A 16275-nucleotide genomic window follows, 5' to 3' on the forward strand; every position below is an offset into this window, starting at 1 on the left:
GAAGCTTGTCTCATTGAGGCTGCTAAAGCTACACCCCGCAGGAGTAGCATCATTAAGATTGAGTTTGATTTTCTTGAACCTATATTCTACACAAGATGTGTAAGTTAGGGGGATTAGCAGGGTAAATGCGTAGGGTTACAGGGATAGGAGCTGGGTAATTGTTGGCGGTGCAGCCTCAATGGGCCGAATGGTCTCCTCCTGCACTGTAGGGATTCTATGATTCTAGGATGTTCCCCCTCGGGGAATCTAGAAGTAAGGGGGCACAGTTTCAGAATAAGGCGTCTCCCACTTAAGACTGAGATGAGAAGTATTTCTTCTCTCAGAGGGACATTAGTGTGTGAAATTCTCTGCTTCGGGGAGTACTGAAGCCTGGGTCTTTGAATATATGAAAGCTGCTAGACAGATTCAAAGGATTATAGAGAAGGGGCAGGAAAGTGGAATTGAGGCCATAATCAGATCAGCCATAATGTATTGAATAGCAAAGCACGCTCGAAGGGCTGAATGACCTACTCCTCCTGTTATGATTTCTTGATCAGTTCCTTTTCTCAAATCTGCTACTGAGTCCTCCTGTGCTGTTCTATTCTATAATCCTATGATTTCTTTTATTTAAAGGGTCCGTGCAGTACAAAACACACTAAACGAGGAAAGAAGCCAACCCTGAAATCAGCGTCCACAGACCTTGGCACAGGTGATGTTGGTTAGTATCTGATTCATTGCAGAAATGTTGTGAATGGATTGATTTTCTGGTCAAACATTCTTGTTGCCCTTCCTCTCTAATGTGATTCTTTCAAAGTGTGGTGAACAGGATGCACACACTAAGTACTCCTGCTGAAGTCTCCCTTCTACCTCACTGTCTGGCTATGCATCCCAATATTAATTGTTTCCCTGTTTGCCTCAGCATTGAATGTGATGACTCCACTGCCACTCCCAGGTTGCTGTAGCTTCCTGTATGTGGAATCCATTCTTTGTTTTTTTACCTTTGCTGCTTATTCTATGAAGACCTGATATATACAAAGGGGCACAGGTTCAAGGTGAGAGGGGGACGGTTTAAGGGAGATATGTGGGGAAAGTTTTACACACAGAGAGTGGTGGGTGCCTGGAACGTGCTGCCAGAGGAGGGGGTGGAAGCAGGGACATTGAAGAGGCACCAGGATGGGTACATGAATAGGGAGGGAATAGAGGTATACAGACCGAGTAAGGGCAGAAGTTATTTTTTAGTTTAGTTAGAGCGTCATGATCGGCACAGGCTTGGAGGGGCTGAAAGGCCTGTTCCTGTGCTGTACTTTTCTTCTTTTTTGTTCTTCTTTAATACTCGTCAGAATTAAACTTCATTGTGACGTTGGTTTCCTCAGTTGCATGACTGATCTAAATCATTTTGCAAGCAACCCTCGCTTCCTGATCATCTCTTGATTTTAAGTGTTAAATTTAAAAAACTTGCAGACATTTACTTTCTCCATCCAGATCATCTACATATGAAAATGTGGAAGCGAGTTTGATCCTTCAGTCACTACCACACCTCTCATGAGTTCACACTCACCTAGATGTTGGTATTTATCAGCAGTAACCCATTTAAAATAATGATTTACTAAAGAAAATGCGTCTTTTAGGACATTGGCAAAAGTTTTGCTGGAAATCTAAATCGAGTTCCATTTTCTGTTGATTTAGAAGATGTTATGAAAGGGTTGATTTGCCTGGACAAACCTATCTAAGTCTGTGCTCATTCTTTCTTGTACAGGTACTTCTCTGTGCCAAAGGTTAGGCTGGCTTTCATTATATTACCCATTAACAATAAGCTAATGGGCCTGTTGTCTGGGTCAAGTTGATCACATTCTTACACGAAGGTACTATGTTTTCTGCTAGCGATCTTGGGAGTGTTTTTCTTGGCTTTGGCAAGCATCTTGTAAATCTCTCTCAAGTCTCCTTCTGCACTCCCTGAATCACTCTTTGACCCTGGAGATTTCTTTGTGCTCAGTACACGTATCCATCGAGATTACCAGCCTGACAGTAACCATGTTTGGTAACAAATCTCTGTCACCAGATTGGCACAGTGAATGGTTCACACCTTTGGGATATTCTGGTCTACTTTTATGCAATCGAATGCCATTTGCCCAGTACCATCAATGTGTGCCAATGATGTGTTTGCTCTTTGTGGGGTTCTACACACTGGAAACTTGAGATTGAAAGGAACTCTCAAGACATTGTCTGTGCATTTTATCTCAATCTGCTTTTGTTCATTGGGGCAACAGATTTGAAAGGACTGGGGCGCGGGATGTTCCAATCCTGGAAATTCCCACCCAAGGTCAACGGACCTTTGGCTTGTCCAGCATATTTACTATCCCGTCTTTGATGATTCCTGCAGGACTAGGAGATTTAGGCCATGGCAGAATCAGCATTAGTTACTAGTCTCAATCCAAACAAATCCCATTTAAACTTGGGGTAGCACAGCAAGTGGAGTAACCTGATATTTTCTAGTGTTACACCATGACCTAGTGGTATTATCGCTGGACTATTAATCCAGAAACTCAGCTGATGTTCTGGGGACCTGGGTTCGAATCCCACCACAGCAGATGGTGGAATTTGAATTCAATAAAAATATCTGGAATTAAGAATCTACTGATGACCCATTGTTGGAAAAACCCATCTGGTTCACTAATGTCCTTTAGGGAAGGAAATCTGCCATCCTTACCCGGTCTGGCCTACATGTGACTCCAGAGCCACAGTAATGTGGTTGACTCTCAACTCCCTCGGGCAACTAGGGATGGGCAATAAATGCTGGCCAGCCAGCGACGCCCGTGTCCCACGAATGAATAAAATTAAACTAAATGTGTATTTTTCATTTTGCCTGCACACAACTGATTTGCAGCCCTTCTCTATTATTGTGCAACTTTCATCCCCGGAAGGTGGCTCAGCAATCCTGACGGTACTCCACGTTTTGAACGAGTTTCTGCTATTTAGCAATTTGTGGTATTTCTGCAAAGGAAGAATAGTCTATTTGTGTCACAGTAGGCTTACATTCACACTGCAATGAAGTTATTGTGAAAATTCCCTAGTCACCACACTCCAGCGCCTGTTTGGGTACACTGAGGGAGAATTTAGCATGGCCAATGCACCCTAACCAGCATGTCTTTCAGACTGTGGGAGGAAATCAGAGCACCCGGAGGAAACCCATACAGACACGGGGAGAATGTGCAGACTCCACACAGACAGTGACCCAAACCGGGATCGAAGCCGGGTCCCTGGCACTGGGAGGCAGCAGCGCTAACCACTGTGCCACCCTGTAACTGTTGTGTCTGCAAGTTGTGTGATAACAAGTTGGGTTCTGATATTCTCATTAAATAAATAGGGCTGGTTTGACACAGAACTTTGTTATGGCGGCTTCATCTTGATTTATTTTAATGTGAATAGGATATTCTGTCTTTAAAATTGAGTCCAGCTGCGTTTCAACACATCGGAGCTGGATTCAGATTGTGCTGTGGGTGAAGTTAACCTTTGTTTTACACACTGCTGAGTGGTGACTGGCTGTGATTTATGTCTCTTGGAACGATTTAGCATGTTCTTCCTCTTGTTTCAGTGGTTGGACGAATCTTGGAGGTGACGGATCTTCCTGAAGGAATCACTCGCATGGAAGCAGATAAACTTTTCAGTCAACTATCAATGTCTGGTGCCAAAATCCAGTGGCTCAAAGACTCTCAGCAACGCAGCAGTGGCTCTGGGGACTGTAACAAAGCGACAGAGAACTCAAAGAATGCCGGCGACCTGGCTGCACTTTATACTATTGTTGCTGTGTTCCCATCAACCACAGCTGCTCAAAATGCAACCATCAGACTGAATAATTCAACAAACAGGTTTAAACTGCGGACAGCCAAAAGGAGCTACGATCTTCGCGTTCTAGAAAGAGCCAGTTCCCAGTAGCCAATGGATATTTGAAAAGCCCTTTTTTCTCCTCTCCTTTGAATGACTGTATTGGCTTTGTTTTAAGTCAGCATTGTTCCTGTAGTGTATTGTTTTGTCCAAATATCACTTTAGACATAATTAAGGAAAGTTAGTGATCAGTTGGAAAAAAGAGTTTGTTTTCCCACCCCCCCCCCCCCCAATCTCCTGAAACTCCCCTTTTACACAGCCACACAACCCATGTGTATTTTTTCTGTTATAATTGTGCAGAAGTATTAGAAGCTTATTTAAGTGACCCAAAACAGTTGACTGTGTATGGTCACGACAAATTTTATTTAACCTGTTTTTTTGATTTTAAATATAAAAGTTTGTCTGCCAGTCCAGACTCTCAATATCTTCTTTGTCTTACATTGTCTTTTATTTGCAAGACGGGGTGCGCAGCAAGGGCGTGGAATCTACATCATGAATGTAAACCTTGGCTTCGATCTTGGCTAATCCAATTAACAGGGTGGCATGGTGGCACAGTGGTTAGCACTGCTGCCTCTCAGCACCAGGGACCTGAGTTCGATTCCCGGCTTGGGTCACTGTGTGGATTTCACACATTCTCCCTGTGTCTAAATGGGTTTCCTCCAAGTGCTCCGGTTTACTCCCACGCTCCAAAGATGCAGAACAAAAACAAAAAATGCTGGAAAATCTCAGCAGGTCTGACAGCATCTGTGGGGAAAGAATAAAGCCAACATTTTGAGTCTAGATGACTGATAGAGCTGAAGATGTGCAGGTTAGGTGGATTGGCCATGCTGAATTCCCCCTTAGGGGGATTAGTAGGTTAAATATGTGGGGTTCCGGTGGGTAGGGCCTGGGTGGGATTGTTGTCGGTGCAAGCTTGATGGGCCAAATGGCCTCCTTCTGTACTATAGGGATTCTGTGATTCTATGAATCAAAGTCGTGACTTATCCATGACGGGTAGTTTGATTTCACAGACGTGGTTGTGAAAGACATGGCACAGAGCTGGGGGTTGTAGCAAAGTACTAATCCCCCTCCTATGACTGAGGTAAGGAAGAAAGCATGATCTAAGATTTGCAGAGGTAGGGACACAGCAGCAAAAAGGGAAGACGATGATAGTTACGCTTGGGCAGCTGAGAATGGGAGTACGCAAGGATAACACAGAGATTTGAGCAGTAGAGAACTCACTGGAGGAGGAGGCTCCACAAAGTCTCCACGATGGAGAAGCAGTGCAAAAGTGAGGCTGAAGTATTCGCAACAATCTTCAGCCAGAAGTGCCAAGTGGATGATCCATCTCAGCCTCCTCCAGTGCTCCCTACCATCTCAGATGTATATCTGACACGTATAAGATAATGAAGGGGATGGATAGGGTAGAGGTAGAGATTCTTCCCGCTCAGAAAGGACAGCAGGACTAGAGGGCACAGCCTCAAGATAAGGGGGGGGGGGGGCAGTTTAGATCAGAGTTGAGGAGGAACTTCTTCACTCAAACGGTGGTGAATCTCTGGAATTCTCTGCCTGTTGAAGTGGTGGAGGCTACCTTGCTAAATATATTTAAGTCACGGGTAGATAGATTTCTGATAGACAAGGGAATTAAGGGTTATGGGGAGAAAGCAGGAAAGTGGAACTGATTCACTTCAGATCAGCCATGATCTTATTGAATGGCGGGGCAGGCGCGAAGGGCTAGATGGCCAACTCCTGCTCCTATTTCTTATGTAGATGCCAGTCTCCAGCCAATTTGATTCACTCCACGTGATATACAGAAACAGCTGAGAACACTGGATACTACAAAGGCAATGAGCCCTGATAACATTCCAGCAATAGTACTGAAGATTGTACTCCAGAACTTGTCACTCCCCTAGCCAAGCTCTTCCAGTACAGTTACAACACTGGCATCGACCCAACAATGTGGAAAATTGCCCAGGTATGTCCTGTACACAAAAAGCAGCACAAATCCAACCCAGTTACCACCCAATCAGTCTACTCTCGATCATCAGTAAAGTGATGGAAGGGGTCATCGACAGAGCTATCAAACAGCACCTGCTCAGCAATAACCTGCTCAGTGATGCCCAGTTTGGGTTTCACCAGGATCACTCAGCTCCTGACCTCATTACAGTCTTGGTTCAAACATGGACAAAAGAGCTGAATTCCAGAGGTGAGATGAGAGTGACTGCCCTTAACAGCAAGGCCGCATTCGACCAAGTGTAGCATCAAGGAGCCCGAGCAAAACTGGAGTCAATGGGAATCAGGGGGAAACTCTCTGGTTCAGCACCATTCTATGTGGAGTTTGCACATTCTCCTCGTGTCTACGTGGATTTCCTCCAGGTGCTGTGGTTTCCAAAGATGTGAGGATTAGGTTGATTGGCCATGCTAAAATTGTCCCTTAGTGTCCTGAGATGTGTAGGTTAGCGAGATTAGTGGGTAAAATATGTTGGGATATGGGGGTGGGGCCTGGGTGGGATTGTGGTTGGTGCAGACTCGATGGGCCGAATGGCTTCTTTCTGCACTGTAGGGTTCTATGATTCATTTGCAACTCCTCAGATACTGAAACAGTCCGTATCCAAATGCAGCAAGATCCAGGCAATATCCAGGCTCGGGCTGACAAGTAGCAAGCTACAGTCACACTACACAAGTGCCAGGCAATGACTGTCTCCAATAAGAAAGAATCTAACCATCGTCCCTTGATATTCAATGGTGTAACCATCACTGAATCCCCCACTGTCAACTTCCTGGACCAGAAACTGAACTGGACACAGCCATATAAATACTGTGGTTACCAAAGCAGGTTAGAGGCTGGGAATCCTGCAGAGAGTAACTCACCTCCTGACTCCCCAAAGCCTGTCCCCCATCTACAAGGCACAAGTCAGGAGTGTGATGGAATACTCCCCACTTGCCTGGATGGGTGCAGCTCCAACAACACTCAAGAAGCTCAACACCATCCAGGACAAAGCAGACCTGCTTGATTGCGCCCCCCCCATCCCCCCCATCCACAAACACACACTCCCTCCACCATCGACGCTCAGTAGCAACCATGTGTACCATCTACAAGATGCACTGCAGCAATTCACCAAGGCTCCTTAGGCAGCACCTTCCAAACACACAACCTCTACCATTGAGAAGGACAAGGACAGCAGATACCAGGGAATACCCCCACCTGGAGGGTCCCCTCCAAGCCACTCACCTTCCTGACTTGGAACTATATCGCTGTGCCTTCATTGTCACTGGATCAAAATCCTGCAATGCCATTCCTAGCAGTACTGTGGGTGTACCTACACCATATGGACTGACTGACGTCCAATAACAATCCTGGAACTCCCTCCCTAACAGCACTGTGGGTGTACCTACACCACACGGACTGACTGATATCCAATAACAATCCTGGAACCCCCCCTCCCTAACAGCCCTGTAAGTGTACCTACACCATGTGGACTGACTGATGTCCAATAACAATCCTGGAACACCCTCCCTAACAGCCCTGTGAGTGTACCTACACCATGTGGACTGACGTCCAATAACAATCCTGGAACACCCTCCCTAACAGCACTGTGGGTGTACCTACACCACACGGACTGACTGATATCCAATAACAATCCTGGAACCCCCCTCCCTAACAGCACTGTGGGTGTACCTACACCACATGGACCGACTGATATCCGATAACAATCCTGGAACTCCCTCTCTAACAGCACTGTGGGTATACGGGTTGCAGCATTTTAAGAAGGCAGCTCAACACCATCCTCTCGACAGGTAATTAGTCAATTAAATACTGGCCTAGCCAGCGACAATCACATCCTGTGAAAATTGTTTAAAAATCACAGTCAGTTAGGAGAGAATCCCTTCTACACAGGAAGAGGCCATTTGGCCAATTGAGGCTGCAGTAACTTTTTGAAAAGCATTGTACCTGGTGCTGTGAAAAAAACAGCGCTAACCACAAGGCTTCAGGATGCTGGACAATTATTGAGAACACAGTAAAAGTGCAACGAGATTTCATAGAACATAAGAAATAGGAGCAGGAGTAGGCCATCTAGCCCTTCACGCCTGCCCCGCCATTCAATAAGATCATGGCTGAATTGTCGTGGCTCAGTTCCACTTTCCCGCCCTCTCCCCATCACCCTTAATCCCCTTTCTTATCAAAAACCCATCAACCCGCGTCTTAAAAATATTTAGCAAAGTAGCCTCCACCACTTCAACGGGCAGAGAATTCCAGAGATTCACCACCCTTTGAGTGAAGAAGTTCCTCTTCAACTCCGTTCTAAACTGCACCCCCCCCCCCCACCCCCAACCCCTGCAACATTGAGACTGTGCCCCCTAGTCCTACTGTCCTGTTTGAGTGGGAAGAGCCTCTCCACCTCTATCCTATCCATCCCAGTCATCATCTTATACGTCTCAATGAGATCTCCCCTCATGCTTAACTCTAATGAGTACAAGCCTAGTTTATTCAGCCTCTCCTCATAGCTCAACCCCCCTCAATTCTGGAATCAGCCTAGTAAACCTCCTCTGCATTCCCTCCAAGGCCAAAATATCCTTGCGTAAATACGGCAACCAAAATTGCACACAGTACTCCAGCTGCGGCTGCACCAGTGCCCTGTACAGTTGCAGCAAGCCCTCCCTGCTTTTATTTTCAATTCCCCTCGCTATAAAGGCCAGCATCCTATTAGCATCCTGTAATAAATCTATGCCACTCGCTGGTTTACTTTCCAGGATTCCATAGAGTCTTTCCTGTGCAGGAGGAGGCCATTTGGTTCATCGCGTTTGCGCTGACCCTCTGAAAGGGGGTCATTCCACAACCTACCCCTTTAATACTGCTCAATTGTGGCCAGTCCACCTAACCCACACATTTTTGGACACTAAGGGGCAATTTAGCATGGCCACTCTACCTAACCTGCACATCTTTGGAGTGTGGGAGGAAACCTACACAGACATGGGGAGAATCTTCCCTTTTTGTAAATGAAGGATTGAAAACAGAGTAGCGCTGGTACGCAGCTAGGAAGCCTTCTTATCGCTCTCTACTTCCATTGCACAGTTGTTGTTTGTTAGCCAAGTGAGAGGTGTTGGCCCACACGCTGTTCAATCATCAGCAATGGAACAGTCGACCCTGACACACACAGTGGAAAGGATGTCCCGAGGCATGGTACATTGGGGAGACCATGCAGACATTAAGCCAACAGATGAATGAACACTGCTTGACAATTACCAGACAAGGCTGTTCTCTTCCTGTTGGTGAAACTTCAGCGGTCACAGGCATTCAGCCTCTGATCTTCAGGTAAACGTTCTCCAAAGCGGCCTGCACAACACACGACAGCGCAGAGACCGATAGCCAAGTTCCGCACACATGAGGATGGTTTCAACCAGGGATCTTGGGTTCATGTCACACTATCTGTAACCCCCACTTGCCACTCAAAATCTCACTAACTGTCCTGTCTGGAGACAATACACATCTCTTTAACCTGTGTTTAACCCTCTCTTCACTCACGCTGTCTGCACCTTTAAGACTTGATGACCTGTAAAGACTCCAACTACTATCTTGTAAATTGAGTTTGTGTCTTTATATGTCCTGTTTGTGAATACAACGCCTCACTCACCTGAAGAAGGAGCAGCGCTCTGAAAGCTTGTGGCTTTTGCTACCAAATAAACCTATTGGACTTTAACCTGGTGTTGTGAGACTTCTTACTGTATTTTCACCACTAGATGGTGCCATTTGTACAAAGGTTTTATTGAAAGTGAATGGTATCTGACCCAGCAAACAGGAAGTGATGGGAAGCTGGAATTCTCTACAATACTGTTATTGTCACAATAATATTATCATCTACTTTGAACTGTCCCGTGCTTTTTCTCTGGGTGCCTTTCTATGGTCAAGAAGTCAAAATCTGTTGTCCACAGGAACCTTTCCTGAATCAAATCTCCCAGTGTCTGCTGCTATATACAGATATCGATCATTTTCCGTGACAGCAAGGCACCTTAGGGATCTGGAAAAAACATTAAACATGCAAGCACTGAAAAATGGGGGAAGGTGGAGGCCATTCAGCCCTTCAAAACTGCTCCTGTCTGCTTCAACATTTCCCTGCACTAACTTCATATCCCTTCATCTTTTTAACATATAGAAATCTAGCAATCCCTGCTGCGTGGAGTTTGCACATTCTCCCCGTGTCTGCATGGGTTTCCTCTGGGTGCTCCGGTTTCCTCCCACAGTCCAAAGATGTGTGGGTTAGGTTGATTGGCCATGGTAAAATTGCCCCTTAGTGTCCTGGGATGTGTAGGTTAGAGGGATTAGTGGGTAAATGTGTAGGGCTATGGGGTAGGGCCTGGGTGGGATTGTGTTCGGTGCAGACTCGATGGGCCAAAGGGCCTCTTTTTGCACTGTAGGGTTTCTATGATTCTAAATTTGCAATGACTGACCTTCCACAGTGGGAGAGAATTCCAAGGATTCAGGCACCCTCTGAGTGAAGAAATTCCTCTTCAACTGAGTGCTGAATGGCCTGGTCCTGGTCTTGACTCCACCCCCTCCTCCCAACCCAGAGAAACCGCCTTCCCTGGCAAAGTCTGGGCTTGTTTGAATGAGTTTACCTTTCATTCCTCTCAAAACTGTAGAGAATAAAGTTTGTCACAACAGGTCCACAGCAGACGCCATCTCCCTGGCCCTGCACCCAACCCTGGAACACCGAGATAACAAGGACACCGCCATCAGACTCCTATTTATTAATTACAGCTCAGCCTTCAACACCATCATTCCCACAAAACTCATCTCCAAACTCTGTGGTCTGGGTCTTGGCTCCTCCCTCTGTGACTGGATCCTGAACTTCCTAACCCACAGACCACAATCAGTAAGGATCGGCAACAACACCTCCTCCACAATCATCCTCAACACCGGTGCCCCACAAGGCTGTGTTCTCAGCCCCCTACTATACTCCTTATACACCTCTGACTGTGTGGCCAAATTCCCCTCCAATTCGATTTTCAGGTTTGCTGATGACATCACCGTATTGGGTCGGATCTCAAACAATGACAGAGTTACAGGAATGAGATAGAGAATCTGGTGAACTGGTGCGGCAACAATAATCTCTCCTTCAATGTCAACAAAATGAAGGAGATTGTCATCGACTTCAGGAAGCGTAAAGGAGAACATGCCCCTGTCTACATCAACGGGGATGAAGTAGAAAGGGTCCAGATCACCAACAACCTGTCCTGGCCCCCTCATGCTGACACTATGGTTAAAAAAGCCCCACCAACACCTCTACTTTCTCAGGAGACTAAGGAAATTTGGCATGTCAGCTACAACTCTCACCAACTTTTACAGATGCCCCATAGAAAGCATTCTTTCTGGTTGTATCACAGCTTGGTATGGGCTCCTGCTCTGCCCAAGACCACAAGGAACTATGAAAGGTTGTGAATGTAGCCCAATCCATTACACAAACCAGCCTCCCATCCATTGACTCTGTCTACACTTCCCGCTGCCTCAGGGAAAAGCAGCCGGCATATTCAAGGACCCCACGCACTCCAGACATTCTCTTTTCCACCTTCTTCTGTTGGGAGAAAGATACAAAAGTCTGAGGTCACATACCGACCGACTCAAGAACAGATTCTTCCCTGCTGCTATCAGACTTTTGAATGGATTTACCTTATATTAAGCTGATCTTTCTCTACACCCTCGCTGTAACTGTGACACTACATTCTGCACTCTCACCGTTCCTTCTCTATGAACAGTATGCTTTGCCTGTATAGCGAGCAAGAAACAATACTTTTCAGTATATGATAATACTAAATCAAATCAACTTTCTTCCATCTCTCTTGACAGGGCAATTCCTTTGTTATAACAACCACAAAGGCAATGTGGGCTTGTTGGAGTATGAGCTCCCTGACTGAGTGAGCGGTGGCTCCCCCAATGGGAAGTGGGGGGGTGGGGGGGGGTGGTGGATTAAACCTGTTACTTGGACTGGAGTTGTAGGTCCTGAGATAGAGACTACCTGACTATAAGCTGAAAGTGCAGGACCTTTCCTTTGGCACACAATATAGGATGTTGGTGATTGGAAATTGGTGTTTGGCTGAATTCCTACACTGGCAATGAGGATAATTATTTTCTCCATTTTTCCCACAAGACAACCTCCAAATGTCAAGAGTTTCTCCAATAAGAAAAAGCAATTACGCCCCTATTCAGGAACCTCAAGCCCTGTGGCACCAGTGGAAGAGACTGGGCCCAATATACTGAGGGCACAGGTTACTTCCTCTGCGCTAACATCATTGAAGGAGACGAAAAACAAAAAGTGAGATTGTTGACACCCTGACTTTCGGTGTGTTAATGAAGTCTAACCTATCTGGATACCCCTGACTCCAAAACTTTGAATGAGCTAATAGACCTGGTGAAAAACCACTCTGACCTGAACCCCCTGTTATCCTCCTCTAGAGATATTGCTTCAACACGGCTGCGATCACTCCTGGGGAATCTGTCATTGAGATCCTGGCTAGATTACAGAAATTAGCTGAACATTGCAAATTTGGACCGCCTCTGAATGAACTGTTGCGAGACAGGCTGGTCTGTGCCATAAATGACCTAACCACCCCGATATGGATTTTAAAAAGCCAGTGTGAGAACACAGAGAAAGGGGCATCAAGCAGCCAGTTAGGGGGAGGGACCTCGACGGAGAGTGTCTGTGTAAATCAGGTGAGAAAGGACTCCTATCAACATCGGAATCTTAATATCAGCACCCGACAGTCCAGGAACCAGCCTCCTGCCCAGTGAATCTGTCTACACTTCCTGCTGCCTCGGAAAAAGCACGATGTGGAGATGTATTGACCCAGTTCACTTGGACAAGAAGCTGCTTAGACCTCATCACCCTATGAAGACAGTGGGATGGGTGATAGCAGACACACCCAATGCTGAGTTCTGCAATATTCTCGGTGTGGGTTACTGTTCGATGAGGTGTTACTGACACTAACCCACATTCCTGTCTCTGCTCGGTAGTTACTGTTTTCTTGGCTACGCTCTGTGTGATTTCAGTGGGCAGAGAGATTTTACACTGGTTCACCGAGCAACTTGATGCAGGATGACTGTGCAAGATCACAGACTCCCTCCAGTGCAAAAGGAGGACATTCGGCCCATCGTGTCTATACTGACCACAATCCCACCTAGGCTCTATTCCTGTAACCCCACACATTTACCCTGTTAAACCCTTGAAACTAAGTGTCAATTTAGCATGGCCAATCATCTTAACCCACACATCTTTGTGCTGTGGGAGGAAACCGGAGCACCTGGAGGAAACCCACGCAGACATGGGGAGAAAGTGCAGACTCCACACAGACAGTGACCCAAGCCGTGAATCGAACCTGGGCCCCTGGTGCCACGAGGCAGCGGTGCTAACCATTGTTTCAGTCTGTGTACTCGATATGTGCCGACAATTTCCCTTTTTAAAATTAAAACTCTAAGTACGGAAGAAAACTACCCACCCTCGTCACCACAGTGACTCTTTCCCAGACGCCCCGGACCCACAGCTCCTCCAGCCTGAGAGCGGCACCAAACTGGGAATGTCAGTAACACCCCTGCCACGCAGATTGAGAAACAGAACGCGCCCATAGGTGCCCACAGCATCCATCTGCCCGCTAGCACCAGCTCACAGGGTCAGGATTCAGACCACATGTGGACCTGGCCAGTGGGTATCGCTACAGCAATGCCCCACAATTGGGCAGTGACATGGCAGTCTCAGACGGTGCTCACTATGTACACAACTGGCATCACCTTTCTAAGATTATTTATCAGTGTCACAAGTAAGGCTTACATTAACACTGCAATGAAGTTCCTGTGAAAATCCCCTGGTCACCACACTCCTGTTCGGGTACACAGGGAGAATTTAGCATGGCCAATCCACCCTAACAAGCACATCTTTCGGACTGTGGGAGGAAGGCGGAGCACCCAGAGGAAACCCACGCAGGCACGAGGAGAATGTGCAGGCTCCGCACAGACAGTGACCCAAACCAGGAATCGAACCCAGGTACCTGGCGCTGTAAGGCAGCAGTGCCAACCGCTGTGCCACCCATCTCCTGTCAGTAGCAGAATCAGCAACAACAGATAGCAAAGCACTTCGGTCAACAATTTATCCCTGGGAGTGTGGGAGTTATCCCCGGGAGTGCGGGAGTTATTCCCGGGAGTGTGGGAGTTATCCCCGGGAGTGTGGGAGTTATTCCGGGAGTGTGGGAGTTATTCCCGGGAGTGCGGGAGTTATTCCCGGGAGTGCGGGAGTTATCCCCGGGAGTGCGGGAGTTATTCCCGGGAGTGCGGGAGTTATCCCTGGGAGTGTGGGAGTTATCCCCGGGAGTGTGGGAGTTATCCCCGGGAGTGTGGGAGTTATCCCCGGGAGTGTGGGAGTTATTCCGGGAGTGTGGGAGTTATTCCCGGGAGTGCGGGAGTTATCCCCGGGAGTGCGGGAGTTATCCCCGGGAGTGCGGGAGTTATCCCCGGGAGTGTGGGAGTTATCCCCGGGAGTGTGGGAGTTATTCCCGGGAGTGTGGGAGTTATCCCCGGGAGTGTGGGAGTTATTCCCGGGAGTGTGGGAGTTATCCCCGGGAGTGTGGGAGTTATCCCCGGGAGTGTGGGAGTTATTCCCGGGAGTGTGGGAGTTATCCCTGGGAACGTGGGAGTTATCCTCGGGAGTGTGGGAGTTATCCCCAGGAGTGCGGGAGTTATCCCTGAGAACGTGGGAGTTATCCCCAGGAGTTATCCCTGGGAGTGTGGGAGTTATTCCCGGGAGTGCGGGAGTTATTCCCAGGAGTGTGGGAGTTATCCCTGGGAACGTGGGAGTTATCCCCGGGAGTTATTCCCGGGAGTGTGGGAGTTATCCCCGGGAGTGCAGGAGTTATCCCCGGGAGTGCGGGAGTTATCCCCGGGAGTGTGGGAGTTATCCCCGGGAGTGTGGGAGTTATCCCCGGGAGTGCAGGAGTTATCCCCGGGAGTGTGGGAGTTATCCTCAGGAGTGTGGGAGTTATCCCTGGGAACGTGGGAGTTATCCCCGGGAGTTATTCCCGGGAGTGTGGGAGTTATCCCCGGGAGTGTGGGAGTTATTCCCGGGAGCGTGGGAGTTATCCCCGAGAGCGTGGGAGTTATCCCCGGGAGTGCGGGAGTTATTCCCAGGAGTGTGGGAATTATTCCCGGGAGTGCGGAAGTTATCCCCGGGAGTGTGGGAGTTATCCCCGGGAGTGTGGGAGTTATCCCCGGGAGTGTGAGAGTTATCCCCGGGAGTGTGGGACTTATCCCCGGGAGAGTGGGACTTATCCCCGGGAGAGTGGGACTTATCCCCGGGAGTTATCCCCGGGAGTGTGGGAGCTATCCCCGGGAATGTGGGAGTTATCCCCAGGAGTGCGGGAGTTATCCCTGGGAACGTGGGAGTTATCCCCAGGAGTTATCCCTGGGAGTGTGGGAGCTATCCCCGGGAGTGTTGCGGTTATCCCCGGGAATGTGGGAGTTATCCCCGGGAGTGTGGGAGTTATTCCTGGGAGTGTGGGAGTTATCCCTGGGAACGTGGGAGTTATCCCCGGGAGTTATTCTCGGGAGTGTGGGAGTTATTCCCGGGATTGTGGGAGTTATCCCTGAGAACATGGGAGTTATCCCCGGGAGTTATTCCCGCGAGTGTGGGAGTTATCCCTGGGAGTGTGGGAGTTATCCCCGGGAGTTATTCCCGGGAGTGTGGGAGTTATTCCCGGGAGTGTGGGAGTTATCGTCAGGAGTGTGGGAGTTATCCCTGGGAACGTGGGAGTTATCCCCGGGAGTTATCCCCGGGAGTGTGGGAGCTATCCCCGGGAGTGTTGCGGTTTTCCCCGGGAATGTGGGAGTTATCCCCGGGAGTGTGGGAGTTATTCCCAGGAGTGTGGGAGTTATTCCCGGGATTGTGGGAGTTGTCCCTGGGAACGTGGGAGTTATCCCCAGGAGTTATTCCCAGGAGTGCGGGAGTTATCCCCGGGAGTGCAGGAGTTATCCCCGGGATGACCCCTGTACGTTAGGCATCTCGGCAATGTCTGCGGACCCTGCAACCCAGCTTCCTGATGGGCCTGATCCAAGTTGAATTTGATGGACTGTCCTGGCCGGACATACAGGGTTTCTGTGACCTGCTGGACTGGGAGATGCCACAGACATCTCCGCCACAGGTTTGGAAGGAACCAGTCGCAGAAAAGTTCAGAGCAGCTGTCAATTTGACAGCCACCGAGAATGAGTGCCCACCCCCTCCCCTGCCGAGCTGCCAGGTCCTGAAACAGGCTGCACACATGTTGCACTGTCTCCTTTCGGAGTCAGAGATGCCCGCGGCACACGGTGTCCGCCATCTGTTCAAATGACACTCGTGTATGGAACTGCCGGGGTTTCTGCTCCCTCCTTCTCCTACGCACCCCCTCTGGGTGAATGGCAGC

General features: G+C 48.4%; 1 protein-coding gene across 10 annotated transcripts in view; it reads left to right on the top strand.

Moving 5' to 3' along the window:
- Positions 1-4285, top strand: part of r3hdm2 (R3H domain containing 2) — a 304603-nt gene extending 300318 nt beyond the window's left edge. For 9 of the 10 annotated variants that reach the window (XM_080218004.1, XM_080218002.1, XM_080218008.1 and 6 more), the window contains 2 exons: positions 613-697; positions 3572-4285. In XM_080218004.1, coding sequence (XP_080074130.1) covers positions 613-697; positions 3572-3912 — 426 coding nt within the window. In that variant the 3' untranslated portion in view covers positions 3913-4285. The remainder of the gene's footprint in view (positions 1-612; positions 698-3571) is intronic. The other variant, XM_080218006.1, reaches the window with a different exon arrangement.
- The last annotated feature ends 11990 nt before the right edge of the window (positions 4286-16275 follow it).

This window comes from Carcharhinus amblyrhynchos, chromosome X (genome assembly GCF_965287045.1).
Source record: "Carcharhinus amblyrhynchos chromosome X, sCarAmb.v2.hapA, whole genome shotgun sequence".
Classification (NCBI taxonomy): domain Eukaryota; kingdom Metazoa; phylum Chordata; class Chondrichthyes; order Carcharhiniformes; family Carcharhinidae; genus Carcharhinus; species Carcharhinus amblyrhynchos.